General features: G+C 33.3%; 1 protein-coding gene across 1 annotated transcript; it reads left to right on the plus strand.

Moving 5' to 3' along the window:
• Nucleotides 1-8,263: 8,263 nt before the first annotated feature.
• Nucleotides 8,264-11,300, plus strand: LOC120428698 (S-phase kinase-associated protein 1-like). Its single transcript, XM_039593772.2, has one exon. It carries the CDS (start codon nucleotides 8,463-8,465, stop codon nucleotides 8,976-8,978), a length of 516 nt encoding a protein of 171 aa, XP_039449706.1. The 5' UTR covers nucleotides 8,264-8,462; the 3' UTR covers nucleotides 8,979-11,300.
• The last annotated feature ends 6,262 nt before the right edge of the window (nucleotides 11,301-17,562 follow it).

Below are 17,562 nucleotides of genomic sequence, written 5' to 3' on the forward strand. Positions count from 1 at the left end.
AACAAAAAACAAAAAACAAAAAACAAAAAACAAAAAACAAAAAACAAAAAACAAAAAACAAAAAAACAAAAAACAAAAAACAAAAAACAAAAAACAAAAAACAAAAAACAAAAAACAAAAAACAAAAAACAAAAAACAAAAAAACAAAAAACAAAAAACAAAAAACAAAAAACAAAAAACAAAAAACAAAAAACAAAAAACAAAAAACAAAAAACAAAAACAAAAAACAAAAAACAAAAAACAAAAAACAAAAAACAAAAAACAAAAAACAAAAAACAAAAAACAAAAAACAAAAAACAAAAAACAAAAAACAAAAAACAAAAAACAAAAAACAAAAAACAAAAAACAAAAAACAAAAAACAAAAAACAAAAAACAAAAAACAAAAAACAAAAAACAAAAACAAAAAACAAAAAACAAAAAACAAAAAACAAAAAACAAAAAACAAAAAACAAAAAACAAAAAACAAAAAACAAAAAACAAAAAACAAAAACAAAAAACAAAAAACAAAAAACAAAAAACAAAAAACAAAAAACAAAAAACAAAAAACAAAAAACAAAAAACAAAAAACAAAAAACAAAAAACAAAAAACAAAAAACAAAAAACAAAAAACAAAAAACAAAAAACAAAAAACAAAAAACAAAAAACAAAAAACAAAAAACAAAAAACAAAAAACAAAAAACAAAAAACAAAAAACAAAAAACAAAAAACAAAAAACAAAAAACAAAAAACAAAAAACAAAAAACAAAAAACAAAAAAACAAAAAACAAAAAACAAAAAACAAAAAACAAAAAACAAAAAACAAAAAACAAAAAACAAAAAACAAAAAACAAAAAACAAAAAACAAAAAACAAAAAACAAAAAACAAAAAACAAAAAACAAAAAACAAAAAACAAAAAACAAAAAACAAAAAACAAAAAACAAAAAACAAAAAACAAAAAACAAAAAACAAAAAACAAAAAACAAAAAACAAAAAACAAAAAACAAAAAACAAAAAACAAAAAACAAAAAAACAAAAAACAAAAAACAAAAAACAAAAAACAAAAAACAAAAAACAAAAAACAAAAAACAAAAAACAAAAAACAAAAAACAAAAAACAAAAAACAAAAAACAAAAAACAAAAAACAAAAAACAAAAAACAAAAAACAAAAAACAAAAAACAAAAAACAAAAAACAAAAAACAAAAAACAAAAAACAAAAAACAAAAAACAAAAAACAAAAAACAAAAAACAAAAAACAAAAAACAAAAAACAAAAAACAAAAAACAAAAAACAAAAAACAAAAAACAAAAAACAAAAAACAAAAAACAAAAAACAAAAAACAAAAAACAAAAAACAAAAAACAAAAAACAAAAAACAAAAAACAAAAAACAAAAAACAAAAAACAAAAAACAAAAAACAAAAAACAAAAAACAAAAAACAAAAAACAAAAAACAAAAAACAAAAAACAAAAAACAAAAAACAAAAAACAAAAAACAAAAAACAAAAAACAAAAAACAAAAAACAAAAAACAAAAAACAAAAAACAAAAAACAAAAAACAAAAAACAAAAAACAAAAAACAAAAAACAAAAAACAAAAAACAAAAAACAAAAAACAAAAAACAAAAAACAAAAAACAAAAAACAAAAAACAAAAAACAAAAAACAAAAAACAAAAAACAAAAAACAAAAAACAAAAAACAAAAAACAAAAAACAAAAAACAAAAAACAAAAAACAAAAAACAAAAAACAAAAAACAAAAAACAAAAAACAAAAAACAAAAAACAAAAACAAAAAACAAAAAACAAAAAACAAAAAACAAAAAACAAAAAACAAAAAACAAAAAACAAAAAACAAAAAACAAAAAACAAAAAACAAAAAACAAAAAACAAAAAACAAAAAACAAAAAACAAAAAACAAAAAACAAAAAAACAAAAAACAAAAAACAAAAAACAAAAAACAAAAAACAAAAAACAAAAAACAAAAAACAAAAAACAAAAAACAAAAAACAAAAAACAAAAAACAAAAAACAAAAAACAAAAAACAAAAAACAAAAAACAAAAAACAAAAAACAAAAAACAAAAAACAAAAAACAAAAAACAAAAAACAAAAAACAAAAAACAAAAAACAAAAAACAAAAAACAAAAAACAAAAAACAAAAAACAAAAAACAAAAAACAAAAAACAAAAAACAAAAAACAAAAAACAAAAAACAAAAAACAAAAAACAAAAAACAAAAAACAAAAAACAAAAAACAAAAAACAAAAAACAAAAAACAAAAAACAAAAAACAAAAAACAAAAAACAAAAAACAAAAAACAAAAAACAAAAAACAAAAAACAAAAAACAAAAAACAAAAAACAAAAAACAAAAAACAAAAAACAAAAAACAAAAAACAAAAAACAAAAAACAAAAAACAAAAAACAAAAAACAAAAAACAAAAAACAAAAACATTGCAATGGTAAAGTGTCTTTAATAAAACTAATAATAATAATAAAAAACAAAAAACGAAAAAAGGCTTCAAACCACGCTCCAGTTCCGTCAATTCGTGCCCAGAACTACCCACGATCCCCAGAAAAAAAGTGGTCACCACGGGGAACTCTCTGCATCCCAATAAACCTCAACCAGTGTGACATGAAAGTGCGAATGGAAACGCCACATGTGTGACACCCTCTCCCAAACCCCCTTCTGTTTTACCAATCGTGCCCCATTAACGTCATCGATAATGATTTGCAATCATGAATTTTTCGAACAGGAAGAGCGCGACTGGTGGTGTCACGTTTTTTGAAAGCTTAATGATGATGTATGGTGACGCGGCGGCTAGACCGGGACGTCCCGGAGTTCAACAGTGGCCGCGCGGGGGCGAGCCACGGCGGGAGTAATTGGGTGGCGGAAATAGTGGTTGAATGTGGCGTCCAGCAGTGACGAGTTCAACAATTTTGGGAGGATGGTCGTGACAGGATAGTCACGATGGTAGTGGTATTGATTGAGTTGTACGGATTTGATTTAAAACAAATTAGAAATTTGTTATTTTAAAACATTGCATTTCGTTGAATCTTTTTCAGAGGTTTGTTTTTAAACATTTTTGAATGTTCAGAATTGACAGAATTTTGCCTCTCAACTAACATCAAGCCTTGTAGCCCAGCGGTAAAGAGAAGAACATTCAAGCAAAGAGCTTCGTTTCATATCCCGGTGGAAGCAAAGTGTTTTTGAGTTCAATTCACCTTTGAACATTTCTCTGGAACAAGGCTGACACCACTATCTCATCCATTCCCACGAAACCTGAGCGTGAGTGACACTACTCTTCCTCGTCCTCCCCAGCTCACCCCCCACTACAATGTCGGAGGTTTGACGGCGCGTTTATCTTGCTGGTCATCGCGATAGCAACTCCCTCCTATGTCCGTGCGGGTGTGTACAATTTGATATCGACAGCGCAACCGGTGTTTAATCAAACATGGTTTTGTTTGAGCACGAATAAGGGGTGAACCCATCTGTGTGTGTGTGTGTGTCGGCTGATGGTGTGTCCATTCATGATTGATTTGAAATTTGTGCGTTTGTCGTGTCGTGTTTTAGCGGGCCCGCGTAGAAGGTGGGTGGGACCGGTAGTTTATGATTTAAGATGAAATTATCGGATTTGGCTGCGGGAGGTGGCGACAGATGACGGATGACAGGTGGGGGGAGAAAGCTTTGATGGGTTTGTAATAACTCGTGCGAAATTATATGTTTGATGAGTTTCATCGCCACCCCCGCGTCTGTCAATTTGTGTGTGCTGTTGTGTGTATTGAATTGGATGAAAAGTGGTATTTGAAATTGATTTAGGCGATTCAACGAACATTAATGTCGACAATCGTCCTTTGATTTGAAAGGGTACTGCCGTGGGGGGAAGGGAGTTAAAGGGGTTTACGTACAATTTAGGAGGCATTCAGTTGGAATTCAATTTAGTGGATTAGATACAGTGATTGGTTTGGTTTCAATTGTCATTCTGATACAATGTTAAACTCTGAAATTTATTGTTGAAATTCAAACGTGCGTTGGTAAGCAAGTGAAATAGATCATCAAAAAGACTAATTACTTTCTATTCCAAAAATTTAACAGTAAGTCCCTCAAACATGGGAGTAAGCGGTACACTGCCTGTTATTGATTACATTCAATTCAATTTCAGGTAAAACAAATTTTAAGAAGGTGTTTCCGGAATATTTGCTAGCTTGTTGAAGAATGAAAATTGGTTCAAAAATTGACTAGTCAGGTTAACACCATTTGATTAGTTTGCCTCGATATATTCAGCATATTTTGTAAGAGGTATACAAAATCACCTGAACTTTGAGTGACCCTACATTAAAATGCTTAAATCTTCTTCAATGAAAATTGGAAAGGAGTTCTACAACTCGGACCGAACCACGTAGCCTAGTGGTAACGCTTCCACCTCGTAAGTAGAAGATCCGAGTTCAAATCCTGGCATGGACCAACACAACTGGTGATCTTTTAACTTCTGATATCACAAACTGGACCTAATGTCATATAAATTCAAGGAAAGGCTTTTCCAAAAATTTACTATTTCTTTGTTTTTTTTATTTTATTTTGCAATTTTGCTATGCAACAAATAAAATTGTAATATAAAAATATTAAAAAAAATTATCGTCAGCAGGGGTGATATTGAGCCATAGAAGTAAGATTAAGTCAAAAAAGCAAATTACATAAATATATCGCGTGAAAATGGAATTTCGCAAAACAATATTTTCATAACATAATTCAAAGTTGATGTCCCAAAAATTATTCAACTTCATTTTTCGATGTAAAATCCAATTTGCAATTAAAAATTACTACAGTGAAATTTTGAACTTTTTTGAAAATAGTCGCAGTTGTTTATTTTTTAAAATTAGTGCCCATGTTTGCCCACTCTTAAAACTATATTTTTGAAGCGCTTGGAAAATTATCTATATTTCGCTTATTTAAACTTTGTTGATACGACCTTTAGTTGATGAGATATTACCATGCAAAGATTAAAAACAGGAAAATTGATGATTTTTAAGTCTCACCCAAACAACCAAAATGGTGGGCGTCGATATCTCAGCAACTGATGGTCCGATTTTCAATGTTAAAATATGAAACATTCGTGCAATTTTCCGACCTTTTCGAATACAATATTTTCAATTTTTTAATCACGACTAACAATTCAAAAGGGCGTTATATTGAATGTTTGGCCTTTTTGAAATGTTAGTCTTGATTTTAATAATGTTTCATATTTTAACATTCAGACCATTCGTGCTGCGATATCGACATTAGAAAATGGTGGGTTGTTTGGGTGAGACTTAGGAAACATCAATTTTCCTGTTTTTAAATCTTTGCATGGCAATATCTCTGCAAATAAAGATCGTATCAACAAAGTTTAAAAAAACAAAATATAGAAAATTTTCTCAGCTTTTCACAAGTATTTTTGAAAGGTGGGCAAAAATTAGAACTAATTTAAAAAAATTAATAACACTGACTTTTTTTTTAAGTTACCTTAAAAATGACTTAAACTTAAAAATGGTGCAAATTTCACTGAAGTACTTTTTGATTGCAAATTTGATATTACATCGAAAAATTAGGTTGAAAAATTTATGCAGCCAATATTTTGATTTTTTTTATATAATCAGTATTGATTAAAAAAATCAAAACTCGGTTAATGATTATTTTCACGTTCTGTAAGTTTTTGAAAAGTTGGCAAGTTGGACATTAGTCCCCTAAATCATAACAGAAAAAAAATAATAATAGTGCTTTTTTTTAAAATCAAGTTTTTGTGACAAAAGGAAAAATTAAGAATCACCAAATTTGTTTTTACCGTGTATCAGTTTTTTTCAGTGTAGTTCTTATCCAAACCTACAACTAATTGATTTCGTAGAGAATTGCTCTTAAGTTAATTCACCGTTCAAATCAATAATATATTGAAGGATATTACCTCTCAATGCTTGTGCTGAAAAGTTCAACTTTTCAGCACCCATTCCAGAAAGGTATTAATTTTTCGTTATCTTATTTTCGGTGGAGAAAAGAAGGCCTTTCCTTCGTTCGAGAATGACAGGAAAAGTTGGTTGTTTCACGACGAAATGGAAAAAAATCGGTAAACTTTAATCATCAAATAAAATTTTATTTAAACATTACCTTAGTACACGACAACTTTTTAAATGCATACATTTGGTACAGGTACTTTGTTGAATATTTTCATTTTTCAATATAGTTTCAAAAATTACTATACCCTTTTTCAGCCTATTTCTATTATCGGCCTATCAGCACTTTGATTATGAATTACAGCTTTCATAAAGTGTTTTTGACTGTTCCAAAGTAACAAATAGCTCAAATAAAAGTGAGCAAGCAACTCTCCATTGTTTATGTAACTAAAAATGTTGATTTAATAGCGGAAAACTGCAAAAGTGATGAGAATGGGTCGAAATGCTTAGAGTGATTAGAATGGGTATATTTCCCCTACTAACTGTAAGCAAAGCATTGATTTCTATAAAGTTTCTTCCAGTTTTTTCAAACTCAAAATAATTAAAAGATAGTTTTCTTTTGTGGAATTATTAAAAATTGCATAAGGCCGATGCAAAGATTTAAAAAAGTTTTTGTCCCTCGGCCCTGACCGAGGTCAAGGGGGGGGGGCAAAAAAATTAAAAAAATATAAAAATTTAAATAACAAGCCATAGTCTTCACAATTAAATGAAAAAAGTGTTTTAAAATGCATTTTACACTAGTTCAGTTGTTTTGCAATCATTAGTTTTCAAAAAATCTAAGATCTGACAAAAACAAAAATTGTATCGAAAAAAAAGATTTTGCATCGAAAATTTTCAAAAAATCTTAAGATTTTTTAATAAACCCAAACATGCTAAAAATGATTTTAAATGCAGAAGAATGTATTTTAATTTGATTTCAGTTGGTTGCACTTGAATTTTCATTGAAATTTTGAAGTTTATTGTAAAAATATTTTTTTTGCCCCCTGATTTTTCGGGCCAATTTTGAAGGGGGGGGGGGGGGGGTGACAAAAACTTTTAAAAATATTTGTACCAGCCTAAGCACAAAATAAAAATCTTCAAAAATTGTTATTGTAAGGGGTGATATTGGGCCTAAGTTGGATTTGTTCAAATAAGCAAGTCACATTTATCGCATTAAGATGGAATTGCGCAAAATAACATTTTTGTAACATAATTTTAGTTAAAATTTAATGAATGCAGAACTGTATGCAACAGATCGTTATTTTCTCTTTTTACTTCGTTTAAAAATAAAATTTAATCGAGCTTGAAATATTTGTATCATGTTGCTTGCACATATTTATGTCAGTTCGTGATCAAAATTTGATTCGCTTACTGTTTTCATTATTTTAATGCTATAGATTTTACCATAACTCAAATACTAAAATTCATTGTTTTTAAAAACAAGGTAATTCGTAAAAAAAATAATGAAAACGTTTCTTTTTGAATAAGTACTAATACTCAATCCAATTCAACGAAACATTTTTGCGGTAAACTTTACGCAGTTGACCTGGCCGTTTAGAAAAGAAGGATGCTTTTGAAAGGATGGCTACGCTGAGGTAAAATTAAGTAAGGTTTGATTAGAATACTACTACTCGTTTTTTGTTGAAATAATACAGTACTTAATCAAACCTTTCAAACATTTTTAATGAAATTGAAAAAAATATCAAATTACTGAAATTATTGTTTACTAAATAATTTCATAGATCTTTCTATGTTTGAAACAATGCAAAATCTGGCAGAAATTTTGAAAAAAAATATGCTCAAAGAATCAAAAAAACTCATTCAAAATCAAATCAAATTATTCGCTCGTTTTGGCGTTCCCGATTGCGAGATTCCTACTCGAAACCAGGTGTCCGAAGGATTGATTGTTGAGGCAATTGCAAACCTCTTTTTACACCATAGCTTCCATTCACCCCGGGATTCGAACTGACGACCTTTGGATTGTTAGTCCAACTGCCTACCAGCGACTCCACCGAGGCAGAACTCATTATATAATTTGAATAAAGCTCTAGAATCAGCCTGATGATTAAACAGAATGATAGAGTTTGTTCATTATGGACAATATTTTAAAAGTATTTTATAATCTGTTTTATTAACACTTGTAACTTAAAAAATTGAAAATAAATTAACTGTTCTTAGTGAAAAATGTTTCAAAGAGAGTATTTAACTAATCTTTTTGATCAGTTTTTATAGATACAGTTTAATTATTTTAAAAACGACGCTGCAACACTTTTTTACCAAGTAGGATTCCATATATTTTTCATTTGAAAAAAAAAATTAAGGCGGTTAAATGCATCTTCGAATTATTCTCGGCACCTATCTTATTGCGTAACTTAATGCAATGAATGCGATGACATTTATTCCACCTTTACAAAGTAGTAAAGGTCTTCAAAACCGTTCTTTCGCACTGCATCAGTTCTACTCCCGAATTCAAAGTGTTCACACATCTGCTTAGAATCGCTCTCAAAAATTAGAAAAAAAGTGAAAATGCCCACCATCCAACTCCAATCTTCAGACGGTCAACTATTCCCCATCGAGGTTGCTGTAGCAGTCAAGTGTTCCGGGATGCTCCGGAACATGCTGGAGGATCTGGGCATCGACGAAACCACCACTTCTGGAGAGCAGCCCGTAATCCCTGTACCGCAGGTCAATTCGGCCATCCTGGGAAAGGTTCTTCAGTGGGCAAATTACCACAAAGATGACGACGACGTGGAACTGGTCGAGGAGGAGGAATTCCAAAGCAAGGAGAAACGAACGGATGACATCGGATCGTGGGACGCGGACTTCCTGAAGGTCGACCAGGGAATGCTGTTCGAGGTGATGCTGGCCGCGAATTACCTGGACATGCGGGGACTGCTGGATGTGGCGTGTAAGACTGTGGCGAATATGATCAAGGGGAAGAATGTGGAGGAAGTAAGGAAGACGTTTAAAATAACGAATGATTTCACGGCTGGCGAAGAGGAACAAGTCCGGTTGGAGAACGAGTGGTGTGAGGAAAAGTGAGGTCAATTGTTTTGGATTGGTTGTTGAATAAATAGTTAAGAATTGTAACCAAACCGTCGTGGTCATCATCATTCACCAGCAAACCGAACGCAATCGATAATTCCCGGAAAATTGCACCTCCAGCACACTTTGGGTCAAACCGAGAAATTTGACGAAACCAATCTAAATTACAAAGGCCCTTTTCTGCCTGTCTGGGTCGCCCGGAAGAGGGCTCGACTTAACAACTCATTCATGCTGTGCGACAGTGGTGAGCTGCAAATTCCCACCAGCAGCAGCAGAATCGCTTGTGATTGTGGAAGCCCTGGAAACGCTAGACCACACGGCAGAGTCAACGCCATCGCCGGGGTAGGATCGTATTGCACTGCTGCTGGCTCTGCACACGTTCTGGTGGACAGTTGTTCTACCGATTCGATTCATCACCGGAGGATCCCTCTCACACATACACAGTTTCATTCATCAATTCCGCACTGGTACCTGCTGATGGGGTCTTTGTAAAAACTTGACATTAAAATTCTTAAAAAGGAAATACAAGAAGAAAGTGTAGCATTTCATTACCATTTGTCAATTTTATTGTTATGTTAAGGAATTTTTTTTTCAAACTATTTATTAGCCTGAAAAATACTAAATTTCAAAATTGAATCCCCAGAGAACAACCGGAGATGATAGTGAAGAGGACAAGTGAAAAAAAAACCCCGATCCCACTTCTGACGCCGGCCTCTCCCAGGGAAATATGTACGGCTTGCATCCAGTCACTCAATCATTTCACGTGGGATTGAACAGGTGAATCGGTGGAACAGTCAACGGAGAGGGGGTGAACATTCTGCGCTCGTGTGAATTGACGTGACGTCCGCCACCGGGGAGCAATCCATCCAACGGGAGATTTTACATTTGTAACGCCCGTTTTTCCAGCGCACAAATTCCATGCCTCGAAATTGAAGTCTTGGATTGGCAACTCTTTTTACTTTTGTTCCACCGTAATTCTCGATGGTGAAACAAGAACGTTCCGTTCATTGCCCTTGCACTCTCTAGAGTAGGGAATCGGATGACGGCAACAATAGAGCCAACCCCCAACCTGCTGCAGCTGACTGGAAGTGGCTTTTGAATCCCCAACAGCCAGACAGAGCTGTACTTGCACGAGAAGCTTGCCAGAAGCGGCTTGACTGGAGGACGAGCGATGACTTCTGGCAAAAAGTAGAGCGGGCCCACTCCTGGCTGGTAGTATTGGGTCGAATGAAAACGAGAGCCGTATGATGACTTTTAAAGAACGTTCTGTTGAGCGATTAGTTACACTGAAGTCTCGATTTTTTTTTGTAGTGAAAGCACATAGATTGAATACATTGCCCAACTGAAGGTAGTCTTAATTAAAGATAACTATAAGTGAACTTCATTTGCACAGCTGAACCACAGCGAAACATTCCCAAGCCATACCTTTTCCAATTAGGGAGACCTGATTTCCAGCTTGAGCAGCTATCGATTAGCACCTTGCCAGTAGTCTCCTTCTTCCTACTCCTCCCTGTATCTATACCTTAAAGTTTCTCATCAAATGACGGAAGTAACTGTACCATCTTGGCATCCTGAAGCTAGCTGAACCACGTAGGTGAAGAAGCCACGTACATCGCTTCGTGCATCGCAGAACATCGGGGCTGCTGGCGATGCAATCTATCCAATTTACGTATCTGTGTAAATGGGTAACGCAAATGAAGCTACACCATGTTGTTGCCTATATGTTTGTGTTACATTGCATCTTGTGACTCTTCCTCTGCCCTCCCGAAGGGTGTCTGGATGATAGGCAGTGTTGGGAAAAGCAGCCTTCAAAGCACAATAAACCTAAAGAACCTGTTATTATTGCTATCATAGTTTATTTTTGGCATTCATGTCATAAAAAAGCCTGTTTTAAAAATGCGAAAACTAAAAACTCAAAAAAAAAATATATTTTTTACATGAACAATAAATTTCATAGCATGTTTTAAAAGCCAATTCAATCCAACTAATATAAATTTTGTTTTGTAAAAAAATCAATGCATTCACAAATAACTGTTGATGTTCGTAAGAATGTAGAAAGCTCACAGGAAGAAATGAACATCATCTTCCTGTATATTTAATTTTTCAATTTTATTTGGTTTCATTACCAAGCTTTATTCAAATTTATGAAAAAACTTACTAAAATTGCAAGGAAAAGTGGGTAGAAATATAGAAAGAATTAAATAATGAACAAATTTAAATTCTCGAGAATTTTGCATTTTCTTAAGTTTTTTTTTGTCTCAAATAAAACTTCCTACAGTTTTTTTTTGGAAAGGGTTCTATAAACTATTGTCTTTCATATGTTTATAGAATTTATTCAAAAAAAAACTATAGAAGCTCTTTTCTTATTCCCTATGACTAGGCTTAGTGATTTTTCACGTTCGAAAATTGCAAATTTCACGGGGACCACAATTTCAAAACACCAAATTTCACGAAAATTTCGCGGAACTTTAAAAATGTTCAAATGACCCTGAAAATCCTTTGTTTAAATTACAGAAACTACTTTTTATGCTTCATTATATATTATTCTTCAATAAACTAAAAAAATCTTCACTCAATTTGAATGCGACACAAAAAAATTCTCCTAATTTTCGAAAAAAAAATCCTCCTGGTTTAGAAACAAAATGTAGGGCACGCGTATTCTCATTAACTGAACTGCTCTTTTAATATTCGACTAATAAAGCTTAAATGTTTTCGCTACTTTGCTTCTGTCATATCATTTTACTTTTTTATTGAATCTAATAACAAAGCAAGGTCAAAATGAGTAAAATAATTTAAATTTTCTGCGACTTTTAGCCCATTAAACATATTTTTTAAAGGGTGTAAGATCACTTTTCAAAAACTAAATTTAACAATTTGCAAATATAATATCATTTTTAACAAAAATTTAAATTTTTATTCTAAATGAGAAAGGAAACCAAAAATAAGTAATATTTTTTAACTTTCACTGGAATAATCCACCCAAATAAACAAATATGTAGTGTTAAAATTAAACAGACCCAAAATGAAAATTTGATATGATTTTAAAATATGAATCCAAAGATACGCTTCATTTTATTTTCAATAAAACAAAGCTTTAAAAAAAAAAAAAATCTTTTAATTTCTTCCAAAACTAAACAATTCAAATAAAATTGCAGTAAAATTTTTAATACAGCGAATTAAAATATTACTAAATTTAGTTAATTTAAAAAAAACTCGAATACTGAATATTTCTTCAAATGGTTCGTATCAACTTGACATACAGTCATCCCACATATTCGGAACACCCACAAATTCGGAACACTTTTGTGGTAATTTGTCAATAACATGCCAAATGCAGCTTTTCTGTCGACCCTACTATTTTTAGGACCTTCATTTGGACATTCTCTTGCTATTTCACTGGTAAAAGTAGTACTTTTTGAACAAAAAATTTCTTTTCAAGACTATTTTATCCAGAGCAGCAAAACAATGCCTCCAAATTGCCTGTTTCATAATTGTGGGATGTTATTGTGCCTACCACAATTGTGGAGCACTGATATTTTTACAAAAAAAGTCTGTAAACTGTTCCGAATATGAGGGATGACTGTACATGTATATTTAAGCTTTTTAATTGAAAACTAATAATATATAATGAAATTGGCTTTTTGGATGAAATATTCATTAAGTTGTTGTTGTTATTAAAAAAAGGATTTGAGAAAATTGATAAATTTCACGATGTTAGTAATTAAACCAGGGTATTCACTCGCTTAATTCTACAGTAGTTCATAAAGTTATGTTTATTCCTTTTTGAATATGATTAAATATTTAGAGAAAAATCCTTACATTTTCACACAAACATAAAATTTCACGGGATTTCGCGGAAAAAGCAAAATTTTGCGGATTTCACGCAGTCCGCGAAATCGTGAAATTTCACTAACCCTACCTATGACCAATTCTCTGAGATTTCGGTTATTCGATTTTTTTTTTGTATTTTTTAATCCGGCAGAAACTTTTTTGGTACCTTCGGTATGCCCAAAGAAGCCATTTTGCATCATTAGTTCGTTCATATAATTTTCCATACAAATTTGGCAGCTGTCCATACAAAAATGATATGTGACAATTCAAAAATCTGTATCTTTTGAAGGAATTTTTTGATCGATTTGGTGTCTTCGGCAAAGTTGTAGGTATGGATATGGACTACACTGAAAAAATGAAACACAGTAAAAAATGTGGTGATTTTTAATTTCTTTTTTTGTCACTAAAAATTGATTTGCTAAAAAACATTATTTTTTTTTTTTTTTTTTGATATGTTTTAGAGGACATCAAATGCCAACTTTTCAGAAATTTCCAGAAAGGGCAAAAAATCTTTGACCGAGTTATGATTTTTTGAATCAATACAGATTTTTTCAAATAAATCGAAATATTGGTCTCATAAAATTTTCATCTTCATTTTTTGATGAAAAATCGAATTTGCAATCAAAAAGCACTTCAGTGATTTTTTGATAAAGTGCACCGTTTTCAAGATAAATCCATTTTTGGGTAACTTTTTTGAAAATAGCCGCAGTTTTTTTTTTTAAATTAGTGCCCATGTTTGCCCACCTTTGAAAAAATATTTTTGAAAAGCTGAGAAAATTCTCTATAGTTTGCTTAATTGAACTTTGTTGATACGTCCCTTAGTTGCTGAGATATTGCCATGCAGAGGTTTAAAAACAGGAAAATTGATGTCTCACCCAATCCACCATTTTCTTATGTCGATATCTCAGCAACTAATGGTCCGATTTACAATGTTAAAATATGAAACATTCGTGAAATTTTCCGATCTTTTCGAAAACAATATTTTCAAAAAATGTAAATCAAGACTAACAAATCAAAAGGGCGTAATATTGAATGTTTGGCCCGCAAAACAACAGGAATGTCTCATATTTGACCATTTTAAATCGGACCATTAATTGCTAAGATATCAACATTATAAAATAGTGGGTTGTTTGGGTGAGACTTAGAAAACATCAATTTCCTGTTTTATAACCTATGCATGGCAATATCTCAGCAACTAAGGGTCGTATCAACAAAGTTCAATAAAGAAAAATATAGAGAATTTTCTCAGCTTTTCAAATAAAAAATTCAAGGGTGGGCAAACATGGGCACTTTTTTTAGAAATGAAAAACGGCAATTATTTTCAAAAAAGTTACCTTAAAATGGATTTGACTTGAAAACGGTGCACTTTATTAAATATTCACTTAAGTACTTTTTGATTGTAAATTCGATTTTACATCAAAAAATGAAGTTGAAAATTTTTTGCGGCCAATATTTCGATTTTTTGAAAAAAATAGTGTTGATTCGACTCGGTCAAAGATTTTTTGCACAACCTGGAAATTTAAGAAAAGTTGGCATTTTATGTCCCCTAAAACATAAGTATCAAAAAAAAAAAATATAGTACTTTTTTGCAAATCATGTTTTAGTGACAAAAAGTTAAATTCAAAATCACCAATATTTTTTTTTTACCGAGTTTCATTTTTTTCAGTGTAGTCCTTCTCCACACCTGCAACTTTGCCGAAGACACCAAATCGATCAAAAAATTCCTTCAAACGATACAAATTTTTGAATTTTCATATATCATTTTTGTATGGACAGCTTCCAAATTTGTATGGAAAATTATATGGAGAAACTAATGATGCAAAATGGCTACTTTGGGCCAAAAAAGTTTCAGCCAGATTAAAAAATACAAAAATTAAAATTCAAAAAACAGATCGATTTCGTAGAGAACTGCTCAAAGATGATGTGCATGCTTTTGCATGCGATTTTACCATCAATTTCTTTTTGCTGTGGTAAAAACTGACGAAAATAATTGAACCCGCATTGTTTTGACTACTGATTTGGGCAAATGATTTTTTTATTCGGGCAAACGAGTTTCGGTAAAACGACCCACACTTCATTAAAATTATGGCACATCACTTTTGCCACAATTTTTTAACAATGCTGTTGCAGACTGATTTTCCCATGACTGACGTTCATTTCGCGACCTTTATTATTACTTTTAGGATGTGTGTGTGTGTGTGTGTGTTTCCCACTCTAAATGACGAGTAACGCGTCAACTTTCCTTCTGGCATCTCGACTGATCGAAGTTTTTTTTTTCTCCGCAAGATCCTTGCCACGATACGCGACCTAGAATAGCCTTCGATGACGAACGGTGTGGAACGTTGCAGGGCTTCTCCGAGTTGTAATTTCTCGTGTTGGAGAAGATGAATTTATGTATGAGCTGATGCTGGTGTGTCGGAGAAAGTGCGCACAGGGGAGGTGAAAATTACATACTATGGAGATAACGAAGATGGGTGCTGGGTAAACACACAGGGGTATGTTTATTCGAATTTTGAACATTTGAAAACATGACTGGTTCGATAATGTGACTGATGATGCCAACAGATGGGAGAGGTTATCTTATCTATTTTGGAACAAATTCGAGGCAGTCATCGTCGCTAGTTATCTACGGATTGTACTTTTCCATAACTTCGTAGCCAGCCGAATGATGATTGGATTGGTTGCACGCGTTCTAACACAACTAGATCAACCTGGTTCACGTCTAAATCTCAAATTCTCTCCAAATCAACTGTGCAAACTTCGCAGGTTATCAAATTTCACCGCCACAAAATTAAATCCACTTTTGAGCGTTGAGAGTTCAAACGCGAGTAGTTCAAGCTACCCTCCAGAACCAACTCGAGAAAAAAACCCTTTCTTCCCAGAATCCACCCCTTGTCGGCGCGATAGGGGTTGAAAATTGCCTGCAAGTGGCACTCGCGTGAGCCATTCAACCATTTGCCACTTATGGTCCCGATTCCATTATGAACCTGCGAGGAGGAGACTGGCACACAAAAAGGGCTCACCGAGCCTGCCTATTCACAAACTAGATGGGGGTTGGCAAAATAAACCATATCCAGAAGAGGAGGCATCTCTACGGCGCTTCTCACGGCCAATCATCCGGTTGATGGCACTTGGCGCGCAGCAGCAGCAGAATCCTTCAGAAGGTCCTGGACGCCGTTGAAGGGGGCGCCTCCAGGAACGCCGGCCTCGTTGTTGTTGGTGCCGACGGCAAAAAGGCAGGATATTATATTTCAGCCAGACTTTTGCTCAAATCGTTATTCAATAAAAGCCATCGCTCGAAGAGCACTGGTAAAAAGTGGGATTGAGTCACCGAAGGGGTGCGAGACTTTCTTACAACAGCTTGGAAACAAAGTCAGACATTTTAGACGAATCTCGCCCATTGTTTCTTTCCCTCGTCTATTTATTTTAAACAGAGTTCCCAAATGAACCGGTTAGGCTAGGTTCACCTATAAACTTGGTTCGGCTTAAGCCTCCCTTTGTGGTTCAATCCTGGTTCAGTGAACCATGAACCATGGCTTAAGCCAGGCTAACCAGGCTAATAAAAACCGTAGGAATAATGCACTGTGTAACAAATCTTATAGTGTAGCAATGTTACAATGTTACAATGTAACATTTATTACACCGTAACATTCGTTACACCACATCATTCGTTACACCGTAACATTCGTTACACCGTAACATTCGTTACACCGTAACATTCGTTACACCATAACATTCGTTACACCGTAACATTCGTTACACCGTAACATTGTTACACCGTATTATGATTACACCGTAACATTGTTGCACCACAAAATTCGTTACACCGTAACATTGTTACACCGCTACATTTTTTACACCGCAACATTGTTACACCGTAATATGGTTACACCGTAACATTGTTACACAGCAACATTCGTTACACCGTAACATTGTTAAACCGTAACATTGTTACACCGTAACATTGTTTTTTTTGGGTTGAGACCACTGCCGTAGCATTGTTACACCGTAACATTGTTACACCGTAACATTGTTACACCACAACATTAGTTGCATCGTAGCTATCATTACACCGTGACATTCCTTACACCTTAATAATGTTACGGTGTAATACTGTTACGGTGTAACAATGTTACGGTGTAACAATGTTACGGAGTAACAATGTTACGGTTTGAGCATACTACGGTGTAACAAAGCTTGCCGTTTAGCCTAACATTCTTTGATCAGGTTCAAGCCTGGTTCAAGCCAATGGTTCATTTTGGCTAGCCTCGCCTGGTTTGAACCAAATGAACCATGGCTCATGGCACTCAGTGAGCCTGAGCCGACGATGCTTGCCGACGTGTGGTGTGAACCTGAACCAGAAAAATGAACCTAGCCTAGCCGATGGCTTAGGCTCGTGGGAACACTGATTTTGAATTTACAATTTTCATACCTTTCCACACCAAGACTAACAAAAACATCTCAAACCGAACATTGTGCTATCATTTACCGCGCGCGCGAGGATATCTCCCTCTGACGACTCTTGACTGGCGGATGGAGAGATCACCTCGTCCCCTGGTTGTCACGGTTTCCACGGCATTGTATGTATTGGTCTGCCTTCGGGGGAGGGTGGGTCGTGCCTTGACAATGTAGATTTATGCAACTCAATCAGGACGGTTCAAGATGTTGTTACCGCCGGGTGATTCGCGAAAGGACTCTGCGAGGGAAAGTGGAACAAGATTGGAATACTTGCCCGGGGAAGGTGGTGCTG

Source organism: Culex pipiens, chromosome 3 (genome assembly GCF_016801865.2).
Source record: "Culex pipiens pallens isolate TS chromosome 3, TS_CPP_V2, whole genome shotgun sequence".
NCBI lineage: Eukaryota > Metazoa > Arthropoda > Insecta > Diptera > Culicidae > Culex > Culex pipiens.

Coding starts and splice junctions, on each gene's coding strand:
- LOC120428698 (XM_039593772.2), top strand. CDS start 8,463: ATGCCCACCATCCAACTCCAATCTTCAGACGGTCAACTATTCCCCATC.